At 60.4% G+C, this 25,537-nt stretch overlaps 1 protein-coding gene across 6 annotated transcripts; it reads left to right on the top strand.

Moving 5' to 3' along the window:
• Window positions 1-6,170: 6,170 nt before the first annotated feature.
• On the top strand, window positions 6,171-25,496 carry LOC134547218 (spectrin beta chain, non-erythrocytic 2-like). Of its 6 annotated transcripts, none has more exons than XM_063390903.1 (32): window positions 6,171-6,734; window positions 9,839-9,946; window positions 11,316-11,471; window positions 12,149-12,280; window positions 12,398-12,589; window positions 12,678-12,761; window positions 12,877-12,995; window positions 13,151-13,265; window positions 13,533-13,616; window positions 13,907-14,022; window positions 14,190-14,346; window positions 14,561-14,668; window positions 14,785-14,865; window positions 14,965-15,084; window positions 15,159-15,290; window positions 15,563-15,819; window positions 15,932-16,055; window positions 16,219-16,413; window positions 16,717-16,872; window positions 17,320-17,540; window positions 17,854-18,031; window positions 18,347-18,493; window positions 18,709-19,107; window positions 20,666-22,132; window positions 22,520-22,600; window positions 22,823-22,909; window positions 23,038-23,129; window positions 23,333-23,418; window positions 23,972-24,038; window positions 24,162-24,325; window positions 24,607-24,741; window positions 24,952-25,496. In XM_063390903.1, the coding sequence occupies exons 1-32, from the start codon at window positions 6,306-6,308 to the stop codon at window positions 25,185-25,187; spliced, it is 6,225 nt and encodes a 2,074-aa protein (XP_063246973.1). In that variant the 5' UTR covers window positions 6,171-6,305; the 3' UTR covers window positions 25,188-25,496. The 6 variants fall into 6 exon arrangements, with proteins under 6 accessions (XP_063246973.1, XP_063246976.1, XP_063246974.1 ...); XM_063390906.1 differs by having other exon boundaries at window positions 13,530-13,616; window positions 14,561-14,667; window positions 14,790-14,853; XM_063390904.1 differs by having other exon boundaries at window positions 13,530-13,616; window positions 14,561-14,667; window positions 14,790-14,865.
• The last annotated feature ends 41 nt before the right edge of the window (window positions 25,497-25,537 follow it).

Genomic DNA, 25,537 nt, shown 5'->3' with positions numbered 1-25,537 from the left:
TTCTTTGTACAGATGTCTTAACGCTGACACATGGGGCAGCACTAGGTAGAAGAGAGGGAAGGGAGCACTGCTCTTAAAGAAAGGTGTCTTGTAGAGGCTGAGAAGGGGAAAGAGAATCTACCTGGACAGAATGTAGTTAACTATGGGGCTGGTGGAAATGGAGAGCAGCCTGGAACTCTGGACCCTGGAAGGGGACCAAAAGAGGGATATTTCTTCCCTGAGTAGAGCCTGTGGGAAGTGAATGTTTTCCCTTGCTTCCTTTGAGGTGATGGAAGGTATAACTAGAAGCAGAAGAGTTCCACAAAAATGTTCCCACAGCGTGGCTCAGAGCAGGACTTGCTGTCAGTGCATCCTGCTCCTTGCTCACACTCCAGAAGGACGCTGCAGCCTGGATGGCCCAGGGATGCCCAGCATTTTTAAGAGGAGTGATCTGGGATACCTTATCCATCCCAGCATCTCCATGTCCCTTATATGGGTGCCCTGTGGACCAGCCCAGCTCTCTGGGACCAGTGTCCCCACAGTGGGGCAGCACCCAGTTCTGGGGCTAGCCAACCTGGCTCAGAGCACAGACAGGAGCTGAGGTGTGCCAGCAGAAGGAAACAGCTCCCCAGCTGCTCACAAGGCTGCCCTCTCCTACAGAGGCTCCCCAGGGCTGGATGGAGGTGGGCTGCTTGTGCTTGTGTCTTGACTACCTGTGAACTGAGCTGCTTCCCTGTGGGGTGGGTGTACCTTAGGGCTTGCCAGCCCAGGCTTCCTGCTCCTCCATGCAATCCCAAATCCCCTGCAAAACAAGGCTCAGGTGGGGCAGAACAGGGGGCAGGCAGGCAGAGCTGTCCCAGCTGCAGGGCCTCATCACGCACACACAGGCCCAGTTATAGGGCACGGTGACACCCTGGCTTTGGGATGACAGGTGCCCCTGGCGCAGCCTTACCAGGAGCCCCTCCCGCCCTCCCTCTGGGTGCCAGCTGGCAGATCCCTTCCCTCGGCAGCCCTGGCAACTGGCAGGCCAGTTCCAGCAGGGGCTCGGCAGGTGGGGGCTTCCCCGGCTGCCAGCTAATGCCACTACAAGTAGCCTGGCTCATCCCCCTCATTGCAAAGGGGACAAGCAGACACCTTAAATGCTGAGGTGAGGTGAGTAGCAAGGGGGCCAGATGTGACCAAACCTGCTCTGAGCTTTGCGCTGGTCTTGGGACAGGCAGTGGCCAGCAAAAGCCAGCCCAGCCCACTTCTGCCTTTCCCACACCTATCCCACAGGTCTGTCTTGGCTGGGCCAGTAGCACCTGTGGATGCACAGCACTGCTGCTCCTGCTCCCAACATCCTGAATTTCTGCACCTCATATGGCCCTGCCTCTCACAGCCCAGAGCTGCCTGCCCTTCCCGGGGGCTCCCCTCTCCCACCAGCTGCTCACGTCCATCCCCTGGGCACAGGAGGGGCCAGGACCGAGCCCATCCCCACCTGGCCCCAGCAGCTGCCCCAGCAGCTGGGCTCTGGCATCTCCCCCTTGGCTCCGCTTCACTCTGCCCCAGGCCCACGGCTGCAGGAATGTCATTCCTGTGGGCACAAGGGGCCTTTGTGTGAGCAGAGCCGGGCTGTGGGGGCCCAGCCCAGCATCTCAAGCTGAGGCTGGGGAGAGCCACAGCTGAGGGCTCGTGGGTGGGCAGCAGCTGACACAGGCTTGGCCCCACAGTTCCCACCCAGGCATGGTGGTCCCCCCACTACTGCAAGGGATATCAGGGAGGAAAGCCCTCTCCTCATCCTCCTTGTCCCTCCGGCAACAGCAGCACCCTGCAGTCGCTGCTGGCTCAGGAAGCAGCACCAACACCAGTACAGAGCTGGCATCGCACTGTAAGCCTCAGCACCTGCACCAAAGGATGCTGAGGGCTCGGCCACCCCACGAGGGGAGCAGGGGAGCTGGGGCTTGGGGCAGGGGCCAGGAGCACCAGCCAGCAGCTGCTGGATTCAGCCTTTTTCAACAGCTGCCGTCTCAGCGCCAGCAGCAGGGAATGTGCACGGGCTGGGGCTTTCCAAGGCCTGGCCACAGTGCATTAAACAACCTATTTATAGCACTTGCGTCCCTCCTCAGTAGGAATGGCCTCTGCTCCTCCTGCATGGGGCTGGGTGCTTGGGTGCCACCACTGTCCCCACCACCAGCACCCACTGGGATCCCTGCCAGAAGGGTGCGGTTTCCTAAAACAAAATACTCTTGGCCATCCTGACTCTCATCTTCCTCCCCTGCCCTTTCTGAGAGCTCCCAGTGCTACCCAGAGCAAGACTTGCAGCAAATCTCATACATCTTGTGAAGATGCCCTTCTTCCCAGGATCCCTGCAGGATATTATGGAGGTTTTATCATACAACAGCCTATTTAGGCATCGGCAGGTGCCGATGGTTATTCTGTCCCGTGTGCCTGCCTCTGAGATGGCATGAGGCTCTTGCCCTCCCACGGAGCAGAGGTGCTGTTCTGGGAGCAGGCTGAGTGCTGGCAGCTCACTCCTGGGGTGGCCTGTGCCACACTTGCCCGTTGTGTGATGGGGCACAGGACTGTTCAGAAGACATTCCCTCCACAGAAGGGCAGCAGCAACCAAGAGGAGTTGTACCAGGAGGCAGCACAGACATCTCCTGCCTGATGCTGGCATGTCACACACCCCTGAGCCTCAGGCTGTGCCTCCTCTGAGGCAGCTTCCCAATGGGTCCATCCTCTCCCAGAGGAGCTGCAGGTGCCAGCTGGCTCCAGCCCCAGGATCTGCCCAGAGGATGTGTGGGATGTGATCTCACCCGTGCTCAGCAGCTAGAAGGAAGGGGCTGGGCTTTGCACAAGCTGAATTCTCAGGGCTTTGGGATGGCAGGGAGAAGAAGACAAGAGGACAGCTCTGCACAGTCTTGCCACCATCCTAAGGATAGATCCCTGTGTGGGCTGCTTCCAGCCCTGCTATCTCACCAGCACTGCTCCACCCACAAGCTTACCAGAAGCCCACATCATCCTCGTGCATCTCCCAAGGGCATCTCCTGCTCCTTGTTTGCTGTTTTCCAGCTGCTAACTGATCATCTGAGAGAAATAGGTACTAAGGAGGGGTATACAGTCCTATTTAGGCTTGGGAAGTGGATCTCAGCCCTTCCCATCAATTAATAGGTGATATGTGGTTGTGCAATTGATATAATAAAGAAAACGGATGCCTGGAAGGAAGCGGTCTTGACACATACCCAGCAAAACGTAAGCCAACCATCTGGTGAGGAATTTTGAGTCTCTTGGGGGAGAGGGATGAAACATAGACAAGTAAAAAGTGTTGAGAGACAGAGCAGTGACTGCAGGACCAGGAAGTCCTCCATGGATCAGAGAAGCTGAAGCCAGGCTTTGCGTCCCTTGGCCTAGGAAACACACGGGCAGGACTCTGCTGCCCTAAATCTTGAGTTTCGAAGTAGATAATGGTGTGATTTTGTTTTCTTTCATGGTTGCATTCTCTTCCCAGCTCTGGGCATTACTTGACAGAGAAGCAAGTTTAAATCCCTTCATCTCCCTGGGCTGTACTTTTGCCCAGTTGGAGGCTAAAGACCCTGACCTTCCAGATGGGGAAAGCGACTCGGCAAGATCTCTGCATTTTTGGCAAGAGACAAAAATCTGCCTTTCGATGAGTCCCAAGAGCTTGGCAATTAAGCCCTGCCCCACCTTCTTCCCAGTGCTCGGATGTTGCAAGCATCTGGCTCTCAAAGCAGGGTGAGAACCTCCTGCACTCCCTCCCCGGGAAGGAGCAGGTTTCTGCAGAGGCCACACACTACAGCCCCTTTGTTCCCAAAGAATTTTCCATCCACTCCCTTGTGTATCTCGGCAACGCTACACTCAGATACAACTCAACACTCAGAGGCAATGCTCCCAGGAATGTGCTGCAGCATCTCTGCACCTGGTCAGTACCTCCTTTCTTCATGGGACTGGAGGACAGGATGCCCCCAGTAGGGATGGCAGGATGATCAGTCTCCCCAGCTCAGGTAGGACTTTTCCTAGGAAAAGGCTCCCTAAGGAATAAGATGTCCACTCTCCTCCATTACTGTCATCACAAACACTGACGTGGGATGCTGCATTTTCATCCTAGTGGTCCCCAGCCTGCTCAGAGGTAAGATGCTACAAGTGCCCTCTGCACAAGTAGAGGATATTCCCAGTGGAGCTGTACTGCTGGAGAAATCAAGGCACCAAGCAAGGCTTATCCGGGATCAGCTGCAGCACAGAGAACCTGGAAGTCTTAAAAGCAGGCCAAGCACTGCACTCGCTGCCTCCCTGATTGAAGGGGAGATGCTCCCTCCTGGGGAAACACTAACACAGCTGCCCAAAAGCTTTGGTACCGCTTTCTTCTCCTGAGCTCTCCCCGCTCCCCGCGGGGCGGCCAGCACGGAGCTGGCGGCAGCTACAGCAGAGCCCCGCGCCTGCAGCGGCCTCTGGCCCAGCACAGCCAGAGCCCGGGAGCCTCCGGGAGGCCAGTCCCGAGGGGCTGACGTCAACCCCGGCCCTGGAAGCTCTGGGGCCATCAGGGAGCTGCTCCTGCTTTCAGCACATGGCGTCCCTGCGCTGAGGCATTGCCAGCCTGCTTTCCTCATCCATGGCTGGCTCCCTGGAAGAATCCGTGGGGCTGGAAAAGGTCACCCTGGCTGAACTAACCACCCTTGTATGGGACTTACTGGGCAAGGCAGGGAAATGGAGCAGCAGATTTTGGTCCCTCATATCTGTTCATTCTCCCAAATTCTTCTTAAGTAGGGCCTTGGCAGAGTTTTGGAAGGGAACAAGTGGAGGAAATGAAGACAGATATCCAGCAGGAACAAAACAAAGGTTCGGCACAGAAGGGAAGCAGAAGGGCACAGACATGACCATGGACCTTCCTGCCTGCACCCTCACTCTGGCTAGCTTGTCCTCCCCAGGCTGCTTGCCCCAAGCTAACTCAGCTTGGGAACACTGGAAGACAGCTGGAAAGTGCAGGACACTCCTTAACATCCTGCTCTTGAGCCACTCATGGAGCCAAGTCAAAGCTCTTTCTCAGGGGAATACCCAACTGCTCCTCAGTGTATTACACCTTGGGCCATCCCGTGCCCACTCTCCTTGTTGGCTCACCTGGTCTGCATTCCTGGCCCTTATGGGAGCAGGGTGACAATTGTTTGCACTGGCAGGGAATGACAGGCAAGCATATTTTGGACTCAGCTGCCTGCTCAAGGGCTATGGCAAAGCCTTGTAGCGAAACAGAACCCCACCCTGCCAGCCCACATTTCTGTGGTGGGCAGATGCTGATGCTCCCTCGCCCCCCTTCTCTCCCTACACCCTGACAAATGGGGCTGCGAAGCAGTATCACTTTCAGGGAGCGTGTGTCGGGCCTGGGAGGAGGGGGCATTTAAATGAACAGCTGGGGGCTTTTGTTGTCCCTTGCTCTGGAGCTGCTCCTGCCATTTGGGCCGGTGGCAGGTTCACGCCGGGGAAGCTGAGCAATCCAGGCTGCTCCGGGAGAAAGAGCTGAGTGGCGTCCCGGAGCAGGAAGGATCCCAAAGAGGGTAAGAGTGACCCGGGCAAGAGGCGGGAAGGAGCCCCCTCCAGTGCTTCTCCCTCGAGCCTGCCCCAGGGAGGGGGCACCGCTCTCAGGGGGTGCGGACCCCCCAACATCCCGCTCAGCTCAGACGTTCCAAAACGTGAGGAGCTGCCGAGCACCCCGGCTACTGCAGGCCGCCCGGGGGTGTGAGGCTGTGCCCGCAGGCTCGGGGGCAGCATGCCCGCCCCGCCGCTGGCCGCCCCGCTGCTGCGCGCCCTGCTCGCCCGCCTGCTGCCGCTGGCCCGCCGGCGCCTGCTGCCGCCGCTCCGCCGCCTGGGGCGCCGGCTGCGCTCCCGGGAGAGCCGCCAGGCCCTGCTCACCTGCCTGCTCTGCCTCCTCAACCTGCGCAAGAAGGCGGACGACTGAACCCGGCCGGCCACGGGCACGGACGGGACGGGAGGGACCCGGCAAGGCGCGGCCGCTCCTCCCGCCTGCCCGGCCCGCCGCGGGAGGAGGGACCGGGCAGGGGAGGGGACGCGCCCCGGCGGGGGCGGAGGGCCCGCCCAGGCAGCCGAGGCCGGACGGCTGCCCGAGTGTCGCCGCTGCGGCCATGGTTGCCGGGCCGCCCCCCGCCCCGCTGCGCCCCGCCGCGGGGCCGCCCCGCCGCTGAACGCCCCCGCCCGCCCCGGGGAAGGAGCCGGCGCTGCCCGGGCGGTCTCCATCGCCCGCTCTCCCGGGCGGCGGGGGCCCCACGCTGCCGCTTCTCCCCACGGTGCCCGGGCCGGGACCCCCACTGCCCGCAGCGAGCATGTCGGGCAGCACGGCGAGGAAGGTGCAGCCCTTCACCATCAGCACCAGGCTCTCGCTGCCCAAGTGTGCCGCGGACTTCCCCGGAGAAGCCTGTCCCGGCATCGCCCTCGCCTCCGCGCTGGACAGCCACCGCGGCCTCCGCCGCAGCATCAACGAGCGCATCTCCCTCTACCTGGCCCACGCCCGGGCCGGCCCCGCCGCCCCCGCGGGGCAGCCCCGCAGCCCCAGCCCCGGGGAGGACGGGGGCACCGACGAGGACCGGCTGAACCGCAGCTCCCTAGCCCGCTCCATTAAGAAGATCACGCTGTCCAACTGGTACGGGGACGCTGGCACGGGAGACACAGGGGGACGCGGGGATCCTGCCCGCGCCGGCGGCGAGAGGAACCACAACAACAACAACAGCAGGACAGGGAAAGCTCAGTTCAAGGTAAGCGATCCCGGTAGCCTGTGCCCTGCTCTCGCCCCGTCTTCCCTGCAGTTCCCCGTTCCTCGCCGCCAAGGGATGGACAGGTCCCGGGGAGGCTGCGCCCATCCCTGTTGCCTTATCCCCATCCGTCCAGGTAGCAGTCGTTGCAGGGCTCCTGGGGCAGTAGTTTTTCCTCCCATGTGCCCCCCACGCACTTCTCTGTCCCATCAGGCTGGAGGGCAGGAAGTCTTGGCGGGCGAGCGGAGATGATCTTTCCCCGGGGCTGAGATGAGCCAGAAAAGCCCTGCCCTAGAGCCCGGCTATGGGGGCTCCGCTTTCGAGATGCCTGTGATGGTGCAGCTGAGTGCGGGGAGCTGCGAACTCACTCTCTCGTTTACCAGAGGGGAAACGGAGGCTGGGAGAAGGGAAGTGACTCATGAAGGGCCACACAGCCAGGCAAAGCTGGGACAAGGCTAGAGCAGGACCCAGGGCTCTCGGCACCCCGCCCTCCAAGTCTGAGCGCTAGCAGGCGCCGAGGTACGAATTCAACAGTGCCAGAGCCCGGGAGACCCCCTGTGAGGGTGGGATGGGGCGGAAGGCATCCCGGAGACGTCGCAGTTTCTGGCAAGAGCAGGCAGGAACTCCTTGGGATTTAACCCCGACCTGCAACAGCTGCTTTCCCGGCAGGATAGTGCTAGGGAGAGCCGCGCAGCCCACTGCCAAAACCCTCATCTTCATTGCCAATAAAGGCCAGGCACAGCCTCGTAAGAGGTGCCGCTTCCTCCGGCACGCAGGCAGCTCCTCGCTGGGCGGCCGGAGCCTGCGCAGCCCAAAGGGCATCGGCGGGAGGGCTCCCCTCTTTCATATAAGGTAGGGACACGGGCTGGGCACGGTGGTGTGGGACTCTCGGGAAGCTGCCAGCATCGGCCCCTCCTCCCTGCCCAGCATGAGCGTGTGGGGCTGAAAGAGGTGGGCAAGCTGCAAGATGGAGCTTTGAGAGGGAAAGAGGGAGCTGGGGGGCAGGGGAAAACATGTGGGATGGCAGCTGGAGGAGAGGAGGGACATTATGTCCCATACAGAGCAAGGTAGTGCTTTCCCAAGAGTGCCCCGCAGCCTTGGGTTTGCCCTTCACTCCTGCCCCGTAGAATGTGGGGCTCCTCCGGGATGAGCACAATGCTGCCCAGGAGGGTCTGGCCTCGCTCGTCCTGATCGTGGGAAGTTACCGACGCCTGTGCTATGGGAATGCGGCAAGCATATGTGCCGTGTTAATTTTGCCTTTAGAGGGGGAAAGAAGTGTTTGCAGAGGCGGCAGCTGAGGCTGCTGCACTCGTTTCACGTGTGGCTCTGCTCATGTCAGGAGCCTGGGGTCCTGCTAGGCAGCGTTTAGCACAGCACCTCATGGATGCTGGGGCAGGCACAGCTCCTTCTCCCAGACTTCAGCTGCTGAGAGAGTTTGTTGTTTTGCCGGATCGAGGACCCAGCTCCAGCCAGAGGGACCGAGGAGGGGGGGTAGTCCCGGCGGAGCAGCTCTGCGGGAAGGATGAAGTCATCGTTGTGCTGGCAGCTCTGTTTTCCTGCGGCTGACGGATCGTGAGACAGGGACTTTAAATAAAGCTCCCGTGTCACCTGCAGGCTTGTCTCCCACAGCTGAGCCCTGGGGGCCAGCGTGAGATGTTACTGCATAGGACCTTCTAGGGTCTTATGCCTCACAGGCACTTCACATTTAGCTCCCTATCATTCCCTAAATATGCATCCAAACTTCTCAGCCCCGTAGTCAGGCAAGGAGTTGCCTTCCCCTTCTGATACCATCCTGCTGAGTTCTCACTGTGCCTGCTGGGCTGTGATTCAACCTTGTACCCTGGCTGTTTTTCCTACTTGGGATGGGATGCTGTGGCATGTGGCAGTGGTCTGACCTTTGCAGCCACGGGCCAAGCTTTGCAGGCCCTTGGAAAGGTCCAGTGGTGCTGTTCTCCTAGGGGTTATAGAGGTGTTGGGCTGTTTGTAGGGCTCTCGGCCTTTTTGGTGGCAGCAGCTCTATGCTGGGGGCTGTTGTTCGTGTCAGGACTCCTCTGCAGTCCTGGAAAAATGGTGGGAAGCCATGTTCTGTGCAGGGAGGGAGTTCTGATTTGTCTAAGTTCATTTCCGTTGGACAATGTCCTCAGTTTGGAGTGGCCTGAGCAGTGGTAGGCTGGCTCTGGCTGATCCAGCACCCAGTTTGCAGCGATCTCAGAGGAGGGGTTCTCAGGGCAGCACACGCTGTCCACCACCCTGTTTCTGTTGCCCTGTGCCTGCTTGGATAGCTGTTACCATCCAAGGTAGCAAGGTGGCCCCAGGAAGGGAGTGGAAGGAGGTCTCTAAATTAGCCTGTTATATCCAACAGCCCAAGAAAAGATCCATCTGTAGAGGATGAGGCTTAATGCCCTTGGGCATGATCCAAACAATCCCACGCACCCCTCCTCCTGGGGCTGTGCTGCATCAAGGATAAGGTAATGTGGAGTTCATCCTGGACATCCTCTCTGTGCCTGGCTGCAGTTCCTGGACTTCCTTCCTCCTGCCTCTCCTGCTTCCACCCTCACCCCTGTCCTTTGGAAGCCCTTCCCTGCAAGCCGGCTGCCCACTTAACTCATCTCCCAGCTAGCTGAGATCAGGGATCAGCAGCTGAGAGGATTCAAGTTCATGATGTTGAAGTTAACATCATCCTGTGCCCTCATGCCCCTGCCCTACTGTTCTGGAAGAGGGCAGGGGAGGCTCACTCTGAACATCTTGAGATGACCAGGGACCAGTGGTGATCACTAAATGGGTTTCTGCTGGTTTTGGAGTCAATTCAAGGAGAGAAAAGGGCGTTTGGGGTACTGGGAGCTAAAACGGAGAAGGCACTGAGCAAAGCAGGCTTAGGAGCTCTTGCCACTTGCTGAACACGTGGTGGGAGCCGTGGGTGCTGTTTGGAGGAGCCTGGCCTAGATGCGTGGGGAGGGATGGGCAGGAGCGCAGCCCAGCAGCGCCTGGGTACTGCCAGCAGTGCCTCCGGCCCAGGGCAGGGGGAGGTGGGGGATGCTCCTCTGTCCCCTTGGCTGCCGGCACAGTTAAGCACTACCAGGCTCACAGCTGTGCCTTCCTGCCTCTAGGTCTTCCTCAGGAAGGATGTGGATGTGGAGGACAAGCAGCAGGAGCCCGGGAGCATTCAGGCCAGTGTGTTCTGCTCTCCAGTGGACAGATGCTCTCCCTTCTATGCGGTATGTCCCCCTGCCCTCAGCATTAGCGGGGCATGACGTGCAGCCTGGAGCTGAGCAATGAGGCTGCTGGTGTGCCCAGCTGTGGATGGAGCCTTGCCTCTTTCAGTGAGTGTGGGAACAAGGTGGGCATGAAGGGGCAAGGAATCAGCCTCCCAGGCAGCACCCAGGGGTTTTATTGCTTCCAAGGGAGCCAGATTATGGGCTCCTCCAGCCCTGGCTGAGTCAAGCAACTAAAGGTCACAGAGTGACAGGAGGGCCTGAGAATCTGTGTTGCTATTTAAAAAAAAAGAAAAATACAGAGGATTTCTGTAGTTCTTGTGGTTAAGTAGAACAGGCATTGGAAAGTGAGTCCCATGCTGTCAGCAGAGCAGATGCCAGAGTGCTTAGAGAGCCTGAAACAGTTGCCCGAACCCCACTGCTCCAAAGGCTCCTGGAAGATTGCTCCCTGGTGGGCATGGGGGCAGCTAAGACCCAGTGGGACAGATCACACCCAGCCCTCTCAAGGAGAAAGGGCTGTCCCCAGGAGCAATTTCTGCCTGCTGAGAGGAGGCAGCAAGCCCTGCACCCTTGGGTTCCTCCTGAAAATGCTCAGTTTCCTGTTTGCCACCAGTTAGTGTGCAGTCAGATCCCCTTCCCTGGGCAGAAGGGTGGGAAGTAAGTGCCCGGGTGATGGTGCTGTCCCCAGGGCTATGTGCAGCTGGGCCCAGGGCTGAGTTTGGAGAAAAGCCAGCACTTTCATTGGCTGACCTTTGCTGTCACCCCTGGCAGAGCTGGAACCCTGACAGAGGGTTTCGTCAGCATTGACTGCCCGCAAGGCCAAATCCCAAGGGAGATGCTGTGCACTCTGCCCCCATCCACTCACCAGGGATGGGGGTCTTGGGTGCTGCCAAAGGAGTGGTGGGGCTTACCAGGACCCTGCCCCATGGTCCCTGCATCCCATCCCCTGGCTGCATCCCCCTGCATGACACCAAATGGGTGCTACAGACATGAATGCTCCTTTCAGGGATGCACTGCCTCCGGCTAGAGGGGCAGCAGGCGCTGTATCCATCTCCAGTGTGGGTGCTGGGACCAGTCCAGGTGCTGGGTGCCATCCCAACAGCCTGGAATGACCCAGGGAGTGACCCACTTGAGGGACAGCCCAGCAATCCCCTGCTGGGGTTGCAAAGGCCACCAGTGTGACCTTGGTAGAGGGAAGTGGTACCTCAGTGCCCTGAAGGAGAACCCCAAATATGTCAGTGGAGGAGTGAAATCAAGAATAAGGCATGCTGGCCTATTTCACTTGGGTTTCTGAAATGCTCCAGGGAGGTGGTGGGGAGGGATCCCTGGGGCAGCACACTGACACCCCCCACCCCTCCTCTGCTCCCTGCAGCTGGCGGGATCCCCGGTGTCATCACCCCAGAAAGAGAGCCCCAGGGGCAAGGAGTCTGCTGCAGCACCAAGATGCAGTGGGCGAAGCGACGTGGGAGCAGCCCCTCTCCTTGACCTGAGTCCTCTGATAGCCCAGTTCAACCGGGAGATGCTGCAGGTAAGGCCAGCTGGGGCCCTCGCCCAAGGGGCTGCACGGGAGGCGGGAGGCAGGGCCAGTGGCAGCCTCTCATGTGAGTGCTGGGGTGGGGTGGGGTGCGCAGCAGGGAGGGTTGAACTCCCAGCCCAAGCGAAGCCATGGTTGTGGCATGAGATCATGTTTGGCTGCCTCTCCCTGGCTATGAGCCCCAGGGAGAGGGGGTCAGCCCACACCAGGGCCCTGCTTCCTCTCCGTGTGCGCATGCTCCTCCCGTCCCCGTCCTCCTCCTCGCAGGCCCTGTCCCTCCCCAGCAGCGTGGGAACCGAGATGGTGGGAGGGCTGCTTCCATGCCATGGTGGGAAGAGTGCATGGATGCTTGCACTGGGGAGCGGTGAGGAGAGATGCTTTGTGCAGGGATGTTCTGTTCTGTGCAGACTGGCCTGCTTGGGCAAGCCCAGCCTCTCCTGCAGGGCTGAGGCAGATGCTGGGAGGAGATGAGGTGCTGCACACCTTCACACCCCCATTGCCACAGGTGCTGTCCTGAGTGCCAGAGCTGGCCTGTTGAATGGGTTGTCAGCTGAAAGGGTGCACTCCAGTCCCTGTCACAGCTTTGGGAAGGTTTGGGCTTGGGTGCCCAAAGCCATGTCCTTGAGGCTCTGGTGGAGGCTCACAGCCACGTGGCTCTTTCTGTGTTGCAGGCAGAGAGCTGGGTGCGAGGCAAGCTGCGGGACCTGAAGGACGGCTGTGACCTCCAGGACTGGGAGGAGGTGGCTCAGACCTTGCAGCGGGACATGAAGGATTTTGAGAACACGCTGATAAAGCTCAATCAGGTGAGGCCAGGCAGGGCATGGTGTGGCATTTTCCCATTACCCACAGCACACCTGGGCTCTCTGCAGCAGAGGGTCCCTGGGAAGCTCTGATGCTGAGTGGGTCCCTTGGCCCCACAGATGGGCGAGCAGCTGATGTGGAGGGCAAGCCCCAGTGCTGAGGCTGTGCGGAGGCAGCTGCTGGCCCTGCAGGACCAGTGGCAGCTCCTGAAGCAGACAGCTGCCAGCCAGAGCAAAGCCCTGGGGGGGCTGCGGAGTCTGCAGGACTTTAACAGGAAAGCTGAGCGGCTGGAGGCGTGGATCAAGCACAAGGTTTGGGGGATGGGAAGCATGGTGTAGGGAAGGGGACAGTGTGGCTTGTGGCTGTGCCCCCACCTTCTCACACCCTTGCCTGGCCCAGGAGGAGAAGCCCTCTCTGGCAGCCCTCCTGCAGGAAAGCCCGGACAAGATCCAGCTCACCCGCCGCATCCTTGACTTGAAGCAGGTGAGAGGCTGCTGGGGGCTGCCAGCCTGTCAGGGTCCCCAAATACCTTGAGGCTGGGGCATGGCACAGGTCCCTGAGGAGGGATGCTGATGTCTTTCCTCTCTGCTCATGCTAGGAGGAGCAGCAGTTCCAGAGTCTGCACAAGGAGCTGAACAGCCTCGCCCAGAAGCTGGAGAAACAAAGCAAAAGTGAGAGCAGAAACGTCTCAGCACGGCGCAAACACCTGAACAAAACGTGAGTGGAGGACACGTGGGCTGAGCAGGGCTGAGCAGGGCACCAGGAGCTGGCCCACTGGGAAGCAGGACTCCCCAGCTTCCCAGCTCCCAGCTCTGCACAGCTCCCCAGACAGGCACAGACTGCCATTCACCTCTCCCTTTCCACCTGCTCAGGTGGCTGCGGCTGCAGGGGACCCTGAAGGAGCACCACGAGGCTCTGCAGCTGGCCCTGGAGGTGGCCTCCTTCCTCCAGCAAGCAGATATCCTGCTCGGAGCCATCCATGCAAAGGTATCTGCACTGGAGCCAGGTTCACCCTGGTATGTGGGGCTGTTGCATGGCCTGAATGAAACTTGGTGGGCAGCACCTTACTCTTGTCCCCTGCCTGGAGGCTTCTGTGCTCCCAGCACTCTCTGCCTGGGGTTTGGGGAGAGAACCAGGGGATGGAGAAAGGGAGCCAGGTTGGCAAGTGCAACTTTGCACTGTTTCTATCTGCTGGAGCTGGGAGCAGGGCCCTATTCTCCTCCCACTGCTGACCGTGGCCTCTTCTTACAGCAGAGCAGCATGTGCAGTACAGGGAAGCCAGGAGAGGGCGAGCCATGCCAGGATCGGGATGTCAGGGACATAGCAAGCCAGGTGATGGTGAGTGCAAGACCCTGCCTCGTGCTCTGAGCCCTGGGGAGCATCCTGACAGAGAGGGAATGTGAGCCTTCCCAGGTCAGCTCTGCCACCACCAGCGCTGCAGGGGTGGCTGAGGCTGTGTGAAGGATGGGGGAGTCTCCCTGGGTGCAGGCAAGGACTTGGGATAGGCACTCACTGCCTATTCTGCCCCCAGAGGGCTGGTTGTCATCACACACCCTCCCCATGGCCATGGTGGTTCACCCCTCGTGAGCCCTGTCTCCACCACTTCCCAGCTGCTCTCTCTTCTCCAGATGCTGGATGTGACAGTGTCCCAGCTCCTAAACTTGCAGCCCAGCCTGGCAGCCCGAGTCACCTCAAAGCACCGAGACGTCAAGGAAAGCTGGGCGCAGCTGCAGCAGGCGCTGAGGTAGAGCATGGCAAGGCAGGAGCACCAGGGTCCCAACTCTGACCTCCCAGCACTGGAGCCAGAGGCTGGGGAAAGCCCCTAGCAGGCTGTCTCTGGGGCACCAGCTCCACTCAAGGTCTCTTTTCACCCTTCTTCTCCCCTGGGTTTCCCTTGCCATCCTTTCCTAGGACAGGGAAGGCTCCTGGTAAGGCTCCAGCACAGGCAAGCAGTTCCCCAGGGGGCAAAGCTGCAGCTCCAAATGTTGAGCCTCGAGGAGACGATGGCAGCCATGGGGCTGTGGGTAAGGAAGCAGCAGCCAAGTGGACAAGAGGACTCGGCAGCATGGTAAGCACTCTCTTCCTTCAGGTGTCTTCAGCTCCTCTGCTTTGAGAAGACAAGGGAGCCTGTGGGAAAGGGGTTCAGGTGTTGGGCAGGTTCCAAGCTGAACACTCCTGGATCTGGTCCCACCAGTTATGGGAGGTGCTAAGTGCTAGGCCCGGGGCAAAGCAGGTGTATGCTTTGTGCTGGCCAAGGAGGAATGGGAACCTTTGTGCCACAGGTACCAAAAGATGTGCTGGAGAAGATGGCAGAGCACAAGAAAGGAGATCAGAGCAACGCTGGCTCGCCAGCAGCAGGACAGCCCCCTCATGGAGGGGCCAACAAAAGGTACCAGCTTTGTGGAGGTGGCTGTGGGAGAGGGACAGAGTCAGAGGGGACAGGGATGGGGTTCCCCTGTGCAAGGAGGAACCTTGCAGTCCTGACTGTCCCTCTGCTCTCTGCTGGAGGAGGAGAGAGGCAGAGGCTGAGTGGGGGATGCAGCAGCTGGAGACCCAAGTGCAGGACGTCTGCCAGGTGGTGAATGCGGTAATGTCTCCCCAAGAGTCCCTTTTTGTGGGGCATGCATGCTTGTGCACACACACCTGGTCTGGACACTAACCCAGCACGTCTCCTGCTCCTCGGCAGGCTCTGTCCCCATACAAGGAGAGTGTGGATATGGGCATCCCCCCGTGTCCAGTGGCGAGCCTGGAGGCAGCACAGATGCAGCAAGAGCCCCTGGCCCCCAGTGCCAGGGCTGCGCTCCTGGTGAGCCTGCTTGGATGTGAGGTGGGGGAGGACATCAGGTGGGGCCCGTCCTAACTGCCCTCCCTCCCTGCCAGGAGGGGCCAGCGCGAGGGAGGCCTCCCGGGAGCCCGCAGGTGGAGGCCATGCTGCGGGAACTGGGGGAGTTGTGGGAGGACCTGCAGAGGAAGCACCAGGAGAATGGTGTGGTGCTGCAAGAAATCGATAAGGTACATGGAGTCAGGGCTGGGCTGGGCACAGGGCATGCTCCAGCTGTAGCAGCTGGCTGGGGATCACCAAGTGAGGCTGGGGGCACCTGTGGGGCCTGCAGCTGCAACGCCAGCACTGACGCCTCTGGCTGGCCTTGCAGATGGCACACTTCTGCCACTGCACCGCCTGTGCCCCAGGTACCCCCAGGGTACCCCCAGTGGGATGCCAGCATGGCTCCTGCCTCCTCTGGGTGGCTCAGAGCCAGGCTGACGGTTCCCTGCTCTCCCTGAAGGCGCTGAGGCTGGTGGGGGAGCTGGACCAGGCTGAGCGGTGGCTGCAAGCCGTGGCTGGGTCGCTCTTGGAACCAGCTGCCATGAGAAGCCCGGTGGAGCTGCGCCAGGACCTGGAAGAAATGAGCCGGCTGGAGAAGCAGCTCCTGCTGTGCGGCCTCAAGCTGCAGGCACTGCGGGAAGGAGCAGCAGGCGAGTCGCCCACTGAGCATGAGGGGGCAAGGAAGATGCAGAGGAAAGTGGAGATGGTGGAAGAGAAGTGAGTCCTGGAGGAAGGTGCCTCTTCTCTGGTCCCCAGGTTGGGTGGGGAGGAGGATGCTGTCCCTGAGGAGGTGCAGAAGCTCACCTCTGACGAGCATCTCTCCCCACAGGTTGGCGCACGTGCAGGCAGCCCTGCGGCACCGGGCAGCAGATCTGCGGGACTCCCTGGTGCTGTCTGAGTTCCTGCAGGACCTGCAGGAGGAGGAGGCACGGAGCCAGCAGGGATTTGCAGCGGTGAGCAGTGTGGCCAGGAATCCCTTGGGATCACACAGCACCTAGGACTGGACCAAGGGTTGATCTGTGGCTGGCAAGGGGCCCTGTTGGGTGCTCCCCTCCAGCCCAACTTTCTGGGGTGTCACTCTCCATCTCTTATGTCTGGTGTTTCTACTGCCTTCAGCCAAGGAGTGGGCGTTGTGGCTCGCAGGGGTGCTTTCCCCTGCTCTCAGCCCAGGCTGAGACATCCCCAAGCAGTGAGGACATGAGCCACCCCTTGGGAGAGCTGCAGGAGGCCGTGGAGATGCTGAATGACGCGGCGAAGGAGCGGGAGCGGGTCATGGAGGTGGCAGCAGAGACGGAGAACCTGGAGCGTCTGGTAGGGAATGGAAGCGGGGGGGGGCCTGGGCATGGAACCAGATGGTTCATTTTCAATTCACATGCCAGCTAATTGGGACAGGGCATGCACTTCAGCTGTCCTCAGTGGGACACAAGGGCACTGGGATTCATGGGGACCGCTCTGTGCAAGGCTGGTATCCTTGCCTCTCCCATGGCTGGTGCCTGCCCTTTTGCAGCTGCATGGCAGGGTGTCCCCAGGCTGGAGTGGGCTGGGGCTGTGTGGTGGCACAGGGGCTTCCACCCTGGGGCTAATCTCCCTCTGTGTCCCCTCCTGCCCACCCAGGTGGCGAAGGTATCCCCACAGCTGGAAGCCCTTCAGTGCAGAGCCAAGGCGCTGTCTGAAGACATTGCCTTAGCAGAGAACAGCTTCACCATGGTGAAGAGTGAGAAGGACCTGCAAGGGCTGCAGGGCTTGCTGAGCTGCCAGCAGGAGATGGAGGTGAGTCAGAGCAGCACTGCCTGGGAGGTGTCCCAGCTGGCTGGGACTGTCCCAGTGAGGCACTGGCCCCCCTCCAGGGGCCCAGGTGTTGTAAGCCTTGGCACACTGGCAAGGCGGGCTGGAAATTTCCAGTGGAGCTGAGACCTGCCTGTTCTGCTCCCCTCTGATAGCATAGGCCAGGCAAGGGGCAGAGCTGGATGTGCCAACATCCAGCTGCCAGCACCTCACTCGTCTTCCCACTGGTGGGAAGCAACTCATGCACACAGGGCAGGGAAGCCAGGCAATTCTGTGCTCTTCCTGTGCTCCCCACAGAGGCTAGCTTTGCCCACCTCTGCTGCCTTGTACCAGCATCCTCCCCTCTGTCCCTGCATGCCACAACGCAGGGGAGTCCAGCCTGGGTTCAGAGGGGTTGGATGCATCTCGAACCTTTCCTGCCTTGTGCTCTAGCATACAGTGTCCCAGACCCTGCAAGGGCAGCTGGAGGAGCTGGAGAGGGCAGCTGCCCGCTTGCAGGAGCTGTGCCCCGCTCGGCAGTGCCCCGTCAGCCGGGAGCTGCAGGAGACTCTGCGGGCCTGGGCAGGGCTGCAGGAGCAACTGCGGGAGACCCGGCTCCGCGTGCGGCAGGCCAGCCAGCTCCGGCACTTCTTCAAGGATTATTTAGCCATGATGTAAGTGGCAGTGAGTGTTGGGGTTGCTTCTGTGGTGGTTGAGGGGGAGCTGGTGAGAGCATGGCATTGGCAAGGATGTGGGCAGTGCTGGAGCTGCAGCCAGGCGTGACAGTGGGGAGCCTGGAATGCGGGGTTGCACCACAGCTGTCTGTTGTGAGGCAGCCCTGCAGCATCTTGTCCTGCCCCAACAGCCTTGCCACAATCCCACTGAGCTGCTTCCAGCTATCCTTGACCATGGGAATGGCTTCCCTGGGGCCTGCAGGGCTGAAAAAGGGTTGGGTCATTCCTCAGCCTGTCTTTCACGTGCTCACAGCTCCTGGACGGAGGACACGCGGGCTCAGATCTTCTCTGAAAGTCCAAGCAACTCCAGTCTCCCAGAGACTCCGTGTGAGGAACTGGAGAGGAGAATCGAAGAGAAACTCAAGGAGTTTGAGGCACTAGCAGCAGCAGGGCAACAGCTGGTGTCTGAGGAGCACTACCTCAGTGCAACAGTAAGGACAGGGGAAATAGGGTTGGGGGGAAATTCTCAGCACTCCCCGAAGTCTTCTAGGGACAGACCATGAAAGAAAGAGCAAGGTGTGGGTGCAGAGCCCCAGTAAGTGGGATGGGGACAGCCGTGCACCCCTGGGCCTGCTCAGGGCAGGAAGAAATTGCATCCCTTGGATCGTGAGATCTGAGCTGGTGTCACTGTGACTGTATCCCACTCCCAAAAACCTCCTAACTGCTCTGTTGTGAGATATCCGGGAAGGGTCAGTGTCCCTGGCCAGGTGTCCTTGCAGGCTGCCCAGCATCTCTCCTCCCCTCAGATAAAGGAGCGCTTGGAAGAGCTGCAGAGCATGCTGGGCTGGGTGCTGGTGCGCTGGCGAGCACAGAGGCATCAGCAGGATCTGGGGAGCAGACAGGAGGTCAGCAGGGACCCGGAGAGCCTCTCAAGAACATCCCCCACCGGTCAAGTGAGTACCCAGCCATGCTGAGATTGTCAGGGAGAATGACCAGCCTTAAGGCTGAGGGTAGCAGAGGCACTGGATGGAGTGAGTGGTACAGAAGTAGGGGAAGGATGTGTGCCAATACCTCTGGGGCTTGGGCAGGGCAAAGGGAAGGCTGTCCTAAGGGAATGTCTGGCTTCAGCAGCCCTTCCTTCATGTTCCTTCTCTTGCCTTTTCCCTAGGACCAACATGCCTCACATTCTCCACCCCACCTGGAAAGCATCCACAGCCCAGTGAAGTTTGTGCCCTGCTCCTTCCTCGAGCCTGTGCAAAGATTAGAGCCAAAGTTTCCAGAGAAAACAGCCATCACCCCACCCGCATCACCCCTCTCAGATGCCCCATCAGGAGTGGAGCAGAGCTGGGAGGAGCCCAGCAGCAAAACACCCCATGATGCAGAACCCCCCAAGGAGGCTGCCACCCGGGATCCTGCCGAGACCTCCACGCTGCTGCTGCCACCGCGGGGCCCCTGTGGTCTTGGGGGGACGGTCAACCTCATCCTCAGCATCGGCAAGAAGGGCGAGAAGAAGAAGGCCCAGCTGCTGGCCAGCAGCGAGCGGCCGGGCGAGGAGGCACTGCCAGCGGTACGGGGGGATGGTGGGTGGCTTTGGCAGCACCATGGGCGAGCAGCCACACAGCCAGGGCAGCTCTCTGGAGCCGTGCCCCATGCAGACTGGGAGGCTGTGAGGGCTGCGGGGTAACCCCCAAGCTGAGACCCCTCTGGGCCATTTCTAGGTGAGCTGCTGGGGCTGTCAGTCTCAGGAGAGGGCCTCTGGCTATGCTGATGCTGCGTGATGCCTTAGGGCTGAGGCCGGCTTGCGCCACCCACTTTGCCTGTGCTCTCCTGCTGCAGCTCCTTGCCCACTCTGTCCTCTCTGTGTGTCTCTTTCTCTCCCCTTGCTCAGCTCCCCGCTGCTAAACACTCAGGCTGTAAAACCTTTTGGAAGCGTTGCCAGGGGCTTTTAGGAAACACTTGGGGTAGCTTAAAGCGAAAAAGAAAGCCACCTCGCCAGCTGGTGGAAGAGGTAACGTCCCGGGGAAGGCTGCATGCTGGGCAGAGTGGCTGCATGGCATGAACCTGCCTGCCACCAACCCTCCTGGCCGTGCCACTGTGCCCTGTTGGCAGTGGTCCACTGGGAGAGGGAAAACCCTTCGCGTGCTGTGGGGTCCAGAGTGTGGGGGCTGGGACACGTGAGGAGGGGCTCAGACAGGGCTTGCTGCAGTTTGGCCCCCCATTCGAATCATTTTGGTGGCTGTGGGAGGTATGGCTAGCTGGTGGCCAGTGGGAGAGGCTCCCCACGCCATTGCTGGGGGGCAGCAGCAGTTCCTTGTGTAGCCAGCTGCAGGGGACAAGGGCAGCTGGGGCTGTGTGAGGTGCACATCTTGCAGGGGTGGGGGTCTCACTCCAGGTTGCTTGGCTTGTAACCCTGGGGCTGAGAGTCTGGGAATTTGTCGGGGCACACATCTGTTTGTTGCTCCAGAGCCTGTGCAAAAAGATCTGTGTGTGTGTAGCCCCAAGGGCAGCCAGGCTCAGTAGCCCAAGGGGGAGGGCAGGAGGACCGAGAGGCTGGAGGGCACTGAGGCAGGGCGAGGAGCTGCTGGGCTGCCAGGAGGGTTTTGGTAATGGGTGCCATCCAGCCCAACGGATACAGGGGCACCCTGCTCCAGCTGTGGAAGCCCAGGAGAGGGTCTGCAAGGAACGGGAGGGGAAGGGTCTGCACTCAGTCCCTGCGCTTGCATTCCTTGCTTTACTGCCTGGAGCATACAGGGCTGGCGGGCAGGGACAGCAGTGACTGCTGTCTCAGTAGCCACCCAAAAGTGATGGCTTGGAGGTTAGCAGTGCCAGGGAAGAGCTGTATGGCAGAGTCAACCCCAGCTATACCTCACCTGGGGGACTCCATCATGGGCAGGTTCCCTTGTCTGCCTCTACTACCCCACCTGCACCCATGTGGGAGCAGCCCTCAGAGGACTGAGGTGAAGCTCTGTCATTCCCAGGACTGCATGTGCTGCTGGTGAGCATTTTTGTCTGCCTGCCCTTGCAGCTCCCTGGTTTCCCAGATGCAGCATGGAAAGGGGGCAGTTGGCACAGGGTGGTGGAAGCTGCAGCCGTGGGTATCACCCCTCTCTCCTGTGTTTCCTCAGGTGCAGGTGGAGGCCAGGAAGAGCTGCACGGCGAAGCGGCGCGCTGCAGCGTGCGGCGCGGGGCTGCCGGCCGTGTCGCACACCCTGCCCAAGGCCGGGCCCGGCTGTCTCTTCAACAGCCTGCAGCGGCGGGAGCAGGCCCGGGCGGAGCAGGCCCGGCTGCTCACCCTGCAGGGCATCATGGGCGACAGCTCCCTGCGGCCCCCGCCTGAGGAGTGCCACGGCCCCAGCAACACGTGGCCCCAGAAGTGTGCCTGGAGGAAGGGGGGGCCGGGGGCAGCTGCTGCTGGGCCCCAGCTGGGGGAGCTGCTCCTCTATGTCAGGAACCCGCTGGTGCAGGACATCGATGCCGAGTGCGGGGCAGCCCCTCAGAACCCCGGCCTCCCCAGCCCGAAAATCACGTGCCCCCGTGTTTCCCTGGGCTCTGTGCTCAGCCTGGAGCTGCCGAGGGATGCGGTGGTGCTGGGGTGCCACAGAGGGGCTGCAGCACGGCAGCAGGAGCACAGGCAGGATCAAGGGGTGAGGCCTTGGAAGCCCACAGGCACAGATGGAGTTGGATGGCAGGAAGGTGGGCATGGTCCCCAGGAGCCCAGCAAGAGCCCGGGGATGTCCCCCAAGAGCGAGCGAGGAACGTGGTTCGAGGAGGTGAGCTTCAACCCCAGCTACAGCCAGCAAAGGGCACACCGTGCTGGGAAGGAGCACTGGAACCCGCAGCACCCCAGCAGCACCAGCAGAGACCTTGTGGACTTGGGGCCGAGCCGGCCGTCCCGTGCCGGTATGGGGGATGAGCTGACCACCCACTTTGGCCAGGACGACAGCCCCACTGCCACTGGCAGGGCCAGGCATCACAGAGCCGCTTGGCTGGAGCTTCGATCATCCCCTGCCAGCATCCCAGGCAGGGCTGGAGCCATCCCCAGCCCTGCCTGTGCACAGCAGCAAGCCAGCAGCAGCCAGCCTGGAGGGTCCCCAGCTTCCCCTGCCGCCCCCACCCAGCTCTCTGTCTTTGAGTGGGCGCTGGGGTCTCCACAGCCTCAGAGCCCTGCAGTGGGCACTAAGGAAGTTTGCCACCCTGCCCACAGGCAGTTTGAGGAAGAGGAGGAGGAGCTGCAGGCCATCTGGGATGGGGCACAGGAGCGATGGGCACGGAGCCCACCCAGAGGCAGCTGTGCCAGCCACCAGCCAGGCAGCAGGGCAGGCAGCTTGCCCAGCCCCAGCACCACTGCTGGCGGGCCCCTCATCCTCTCATCAGCCAACAACGTGCTAGTGGCCAAATTCACCCTTCCCACCACTGCCCAGCAGCTCCAGAGCCCGTCAGGAGAAAAGAGCCCTGGGGTGGTGCACTGTGGCAGCCCCAGTGGGCTCAGGGTTTCCCCCCACGTGGAGGAGCTGGTGTCTGCAGCCCCCTTGGATGCCTCCAGTGCCTGGGATCAGCAGAGGCACAGGCAAGAGGAGAGAGAGAGTAGCAAGGTGAGATCCACAGGCCAGAGACTCTCCCTCAGGGTCAGGTAGGGGATTGGGGAATACCCAGGACAGCAGCTGGGTTACCCACTCCAGCAAACATAACCTGTATTTTGGGGGACTTCCTTACTCGAGTAGCCCCTTTTCTTCAGCTGGTGGGGAAGGGCTAGGTGTGGTATTTGGGGTCCCTGCAGCACAACACATAGCCTCAGCAAGGTGGCACTTCACCCCTAAGGCTGACACTGAGCCCCTGCCCAGGGGAGAGGGTTGTTCCTCATTGTCATCCCACTCCCACTTTAGCTCACCAGGGACAGGTCATATAGACCTCGTGTGTGGAGGCTGAGGCGGCACCACCAGCCCCAGAGAAGTTTTTGCTCACCCTCTGTGTCCTTGCAGGTCCTTCCTGGTAAAATGGAGTTTCAGATGATGGAGGGGACGCTGGAAAGGAAGCATGTATTGCAGACAGGAGGGAGAAAGGTACAGACATGGCTGTGGGGCTTCTTTGGGACAGGAGTGCTGGGACATGGCAGGGGATGGAGGGAAGTCAGGGATGTTCCTGGAACTACCACGGCAGTACTGCTGGCCATTCTGGAAGGGCAGAGCCTCAGAGGGGCTGGTCTGCATTTTGAGTGGCATGAGACCATCTGTCTTCTTCCACAGCTGTTGGCATCACAGCTGTCCCCTGCTTGTGTTCCACAGGCCAGCTGCCGGGCGTGGGGCCTCTTCCACGCCGTGCTGATGAGGCAGACGCTGTGCTTCTACCAGGACCGCAGGGACAGCCTCAAGGTGCGGCGGGGGAGATTGGGGTGACGGGGGAGGGGGCTGGCAGCAGCGTGATGGCTCTGGGCCCCGTGGCCAGGGAAGGCAGAGCCATCCAAACCCCACTATTGCTCTTTCTTTCCCTTGTGCTGCAGAGCTCCGTGGTGGCCCTTCCCCTGAACCTCTCCGGGGCCGTCTGCACCCCAGATGCCGAGTACACCAAGAAGACCAACTGCTTCAGGCTTCAGTGAGTCCCCAGTCCAGGGCAGTAACCACAGCCCTCCCCAGTGTGTGCCTGCTGGGGCAGGAACATACCAACACCCCCAGCAAGACCAGCTCAGTCCTCAGATGAGGATTTCCTTCCTTCTTCCTCACCTGCTTCTCTTTTCTGGTCTGGTGGGGGCTGTCATATCTGCACCCTACATCATTGTTGTTCCGCTCTCCCTGCAGGCTGCAGGATGGCTCTGAATACCTCCTGAGGGCCCCCACCCAGCCACTCATGAATGAATGGGTCTCCAAACTGCAGCAAAACTCAGGTAAGCAGCCCTTGCAGGCAGAGCAGGGGCCCAGCTCTATGTGGTTACCATGTTTGTTCAGCCCCCGCTGAGCCCTTTGATACATGAGGGGTCAGAAGAGTAGCAGCACAACATTTTACTGATTTATGCATCCTCCTAGCCTGCCTTGGGAACAGCAGTTCTCTGCCAGGCAGGATTTGGAGGCTTTGTTTTCACACCACATACACAGCTATAAATCAGGAATAGCACAACTGACGTCAGTGGTGCTTCAGCAAAAACCTCGTGTCAGGAAAATTATAATTGTGCCTTGGTCTTCCTCCATATCCTCTGGGCCTGGCAATGCCTTGCTTGCCCTTGAGGCAAGGAGACTGGTAATACCAAGGCTGTCCTGTTGCTGTACCCATACCTGAGGAGTTCAAGCCCTGCTATGAAATCCTAGGCTGGTTGTCAGGACCAAGAGCAGCAGGAGGTTGGAGGAGCCAGCCATGCGGCTTGGGCACTCGGCTCAGGGGCTGGATCTGTGTGAGAGTGCTGGGCACTGCCAGCATCCAGCAGGATGTTTGCTGTGCCCCAGGTTTCCCCGAAGTGGATTACTTCCAGGCGGCAGCACAGCGTGTCGAGGGCACTGGTAGTACCGGCAGGTGAGTAGCCAGCAGCTGGCCAGCTGGGTGTGCTTATGACTCTCTCCCACATTTGCCAGTGAGTGCTGCTCCAGCAGGACATTGGTGGGCCAGTCTGGTTTGCTAAGTCTCTGCTACTTTCAGTTTCGGCAAGGTCTCCAGCCCTGGGACCTCCCACCTCCAGGGACATCATCAGGTCACGACCACCACGAGCCAGGAGATTGTGGTGTTACCCTGCACAAGCACACTACTGCAGCGGCCTCTGGGCAGCCAGGATGGCCCAGTCGATGGGACTGTGGCGGCAGCAGGTGACTTTCCTGTCTGGCTGGGTTGCCACTGTCCCCCAGCTTCTCTCCCCAGTCCAGAGAGGTACATGGGAGACAGCTGGGGGAGGCTGAAGGCTGTCAGTCAGTCTTGAACTTGGTGGTATCTGGGCCAGGAGTCCCAGGGCTTGGGTCCTGGGGAAAGGAACATTTACTTCACTTCCTGGGATACTGAGATTGTCATACATTTCCCTCTTCTCTTTGGGGCTGACACAGGGGTGTCCTGTGATGGCCTTGCCTTGTGACATGTCTCCATCCTGCTTCAGAGAATGCTCAGGGGACTGGGCACAGGGAGCAGCAGTGGTCACCCAGGACATCCCCCGGACTGTGGGACAACATCTGCCCAGAAGATGACTATGGGCTGGTGGCCAACAAGAGGAGGTCCTACTCCTTCACCTCAGGTACAGTCCTGATTTCGCTGTCACTGCCAGGAGGTGGCACCACTGCCTCTGTCCCCACGGACAGCCGAGGACAGATGCCATGCTGCTCCAGCACGCACCTGGCCCTGCATACCTGTGCCCTTGGCTGCAGCCCCCGTTTGGGGAGGGCTCTAGAGGGCTGCCAGGGCCTGCTGGCACCCTGCCCCTTGCACTGACTGCTCCTTCTTGCAGCCACCTACCAGAAGATCACGCCCCTGGCCATGCCCAGGGAGGCGGTGGAGGCCGGGAGCAGTTACTCCGTCACGCTGTACATCGGGGAGCAGGGGTCAGCCGTGCCCCGGGCGCGCTGTCACTCCTTTGTGGCCCGAACAGGGAGCCCCCGGGACACACGAGGGGACAAAACCACCAGCCCCCCTCGCACCAAGAACAAATCTGTCTTCAAGAAGTTCTTCGGGAAGAAAGAGTGAGCCCCAGACAAAGGCAGAAAACTCCCTAACCTGCCCTTATCCTCCTCTTGGGCCATTCTGGCATGGTCTCTCAGCCAGCACCATTTCATGGCTGGCTGCCTCTCCAGGAGCAAGAGGCTGTGCCAAGTGGCTCTGCCAGCCCCAGGGCTGCCCTGTGCTCCCGCCACTGCAGCCCCCAGCCTCAGCCTGGCGCTGAGCACCCCTCCTGCCCAGTGCTCTCCCTGGGTGCTGCTGGCTCCCAGGCATCCTAATGACACACAGCACAAGCAGAGGGGGGCGAGTGATGGTTTTTATTAAAAGATAAAGAGATGCGTAGTGTGGGAGCTTTCTTGTCCTGCAGCACCCGTCGG

Source organism: Prinia subflava, chromosome 2 (genome assembly GCF_021018805.1).
Source record: "Prinia subflava isolate CZ2003 ecotype Zambia chromosome 2, Cam_Psub_1.2, whole genome shotgun sequence".
Lineage (NCBI taxonomy): Eukaryota > Metazoa > Chordata > Aves > Passeriformes > Cisticolidae > Prinia > Prinia subflava.
The sequence above is the reverse complement of the archived record's forward strand: the minus strand, read 5'-3'. Positions and strand labels throughout refer to the sequence as shown.

Coding starts and splice junctions, on each gene's coding strand:
- LOC134547218 (XM_063390903.1), top strand. CDS start 6,306: ATGTCGGGCAGCACGGCGAGGAAGGTGCAGCCCTTCACCATCAGCACC. Junction 12,281..12,397: donor CGCTGATAAAGCTCAATCAG/GTGAGGCCAGGC, acceptor TTGGCCCCACAG/ATGGGCGAGCAGCTGATGTG. Junction 16,414..16,716: donor CGGAGAACCTGGAGCGTCTG/GTAGGGAATGGA, acceptor CTGCCCACCCAG/GTGGCGAAGGTATCCCCACA.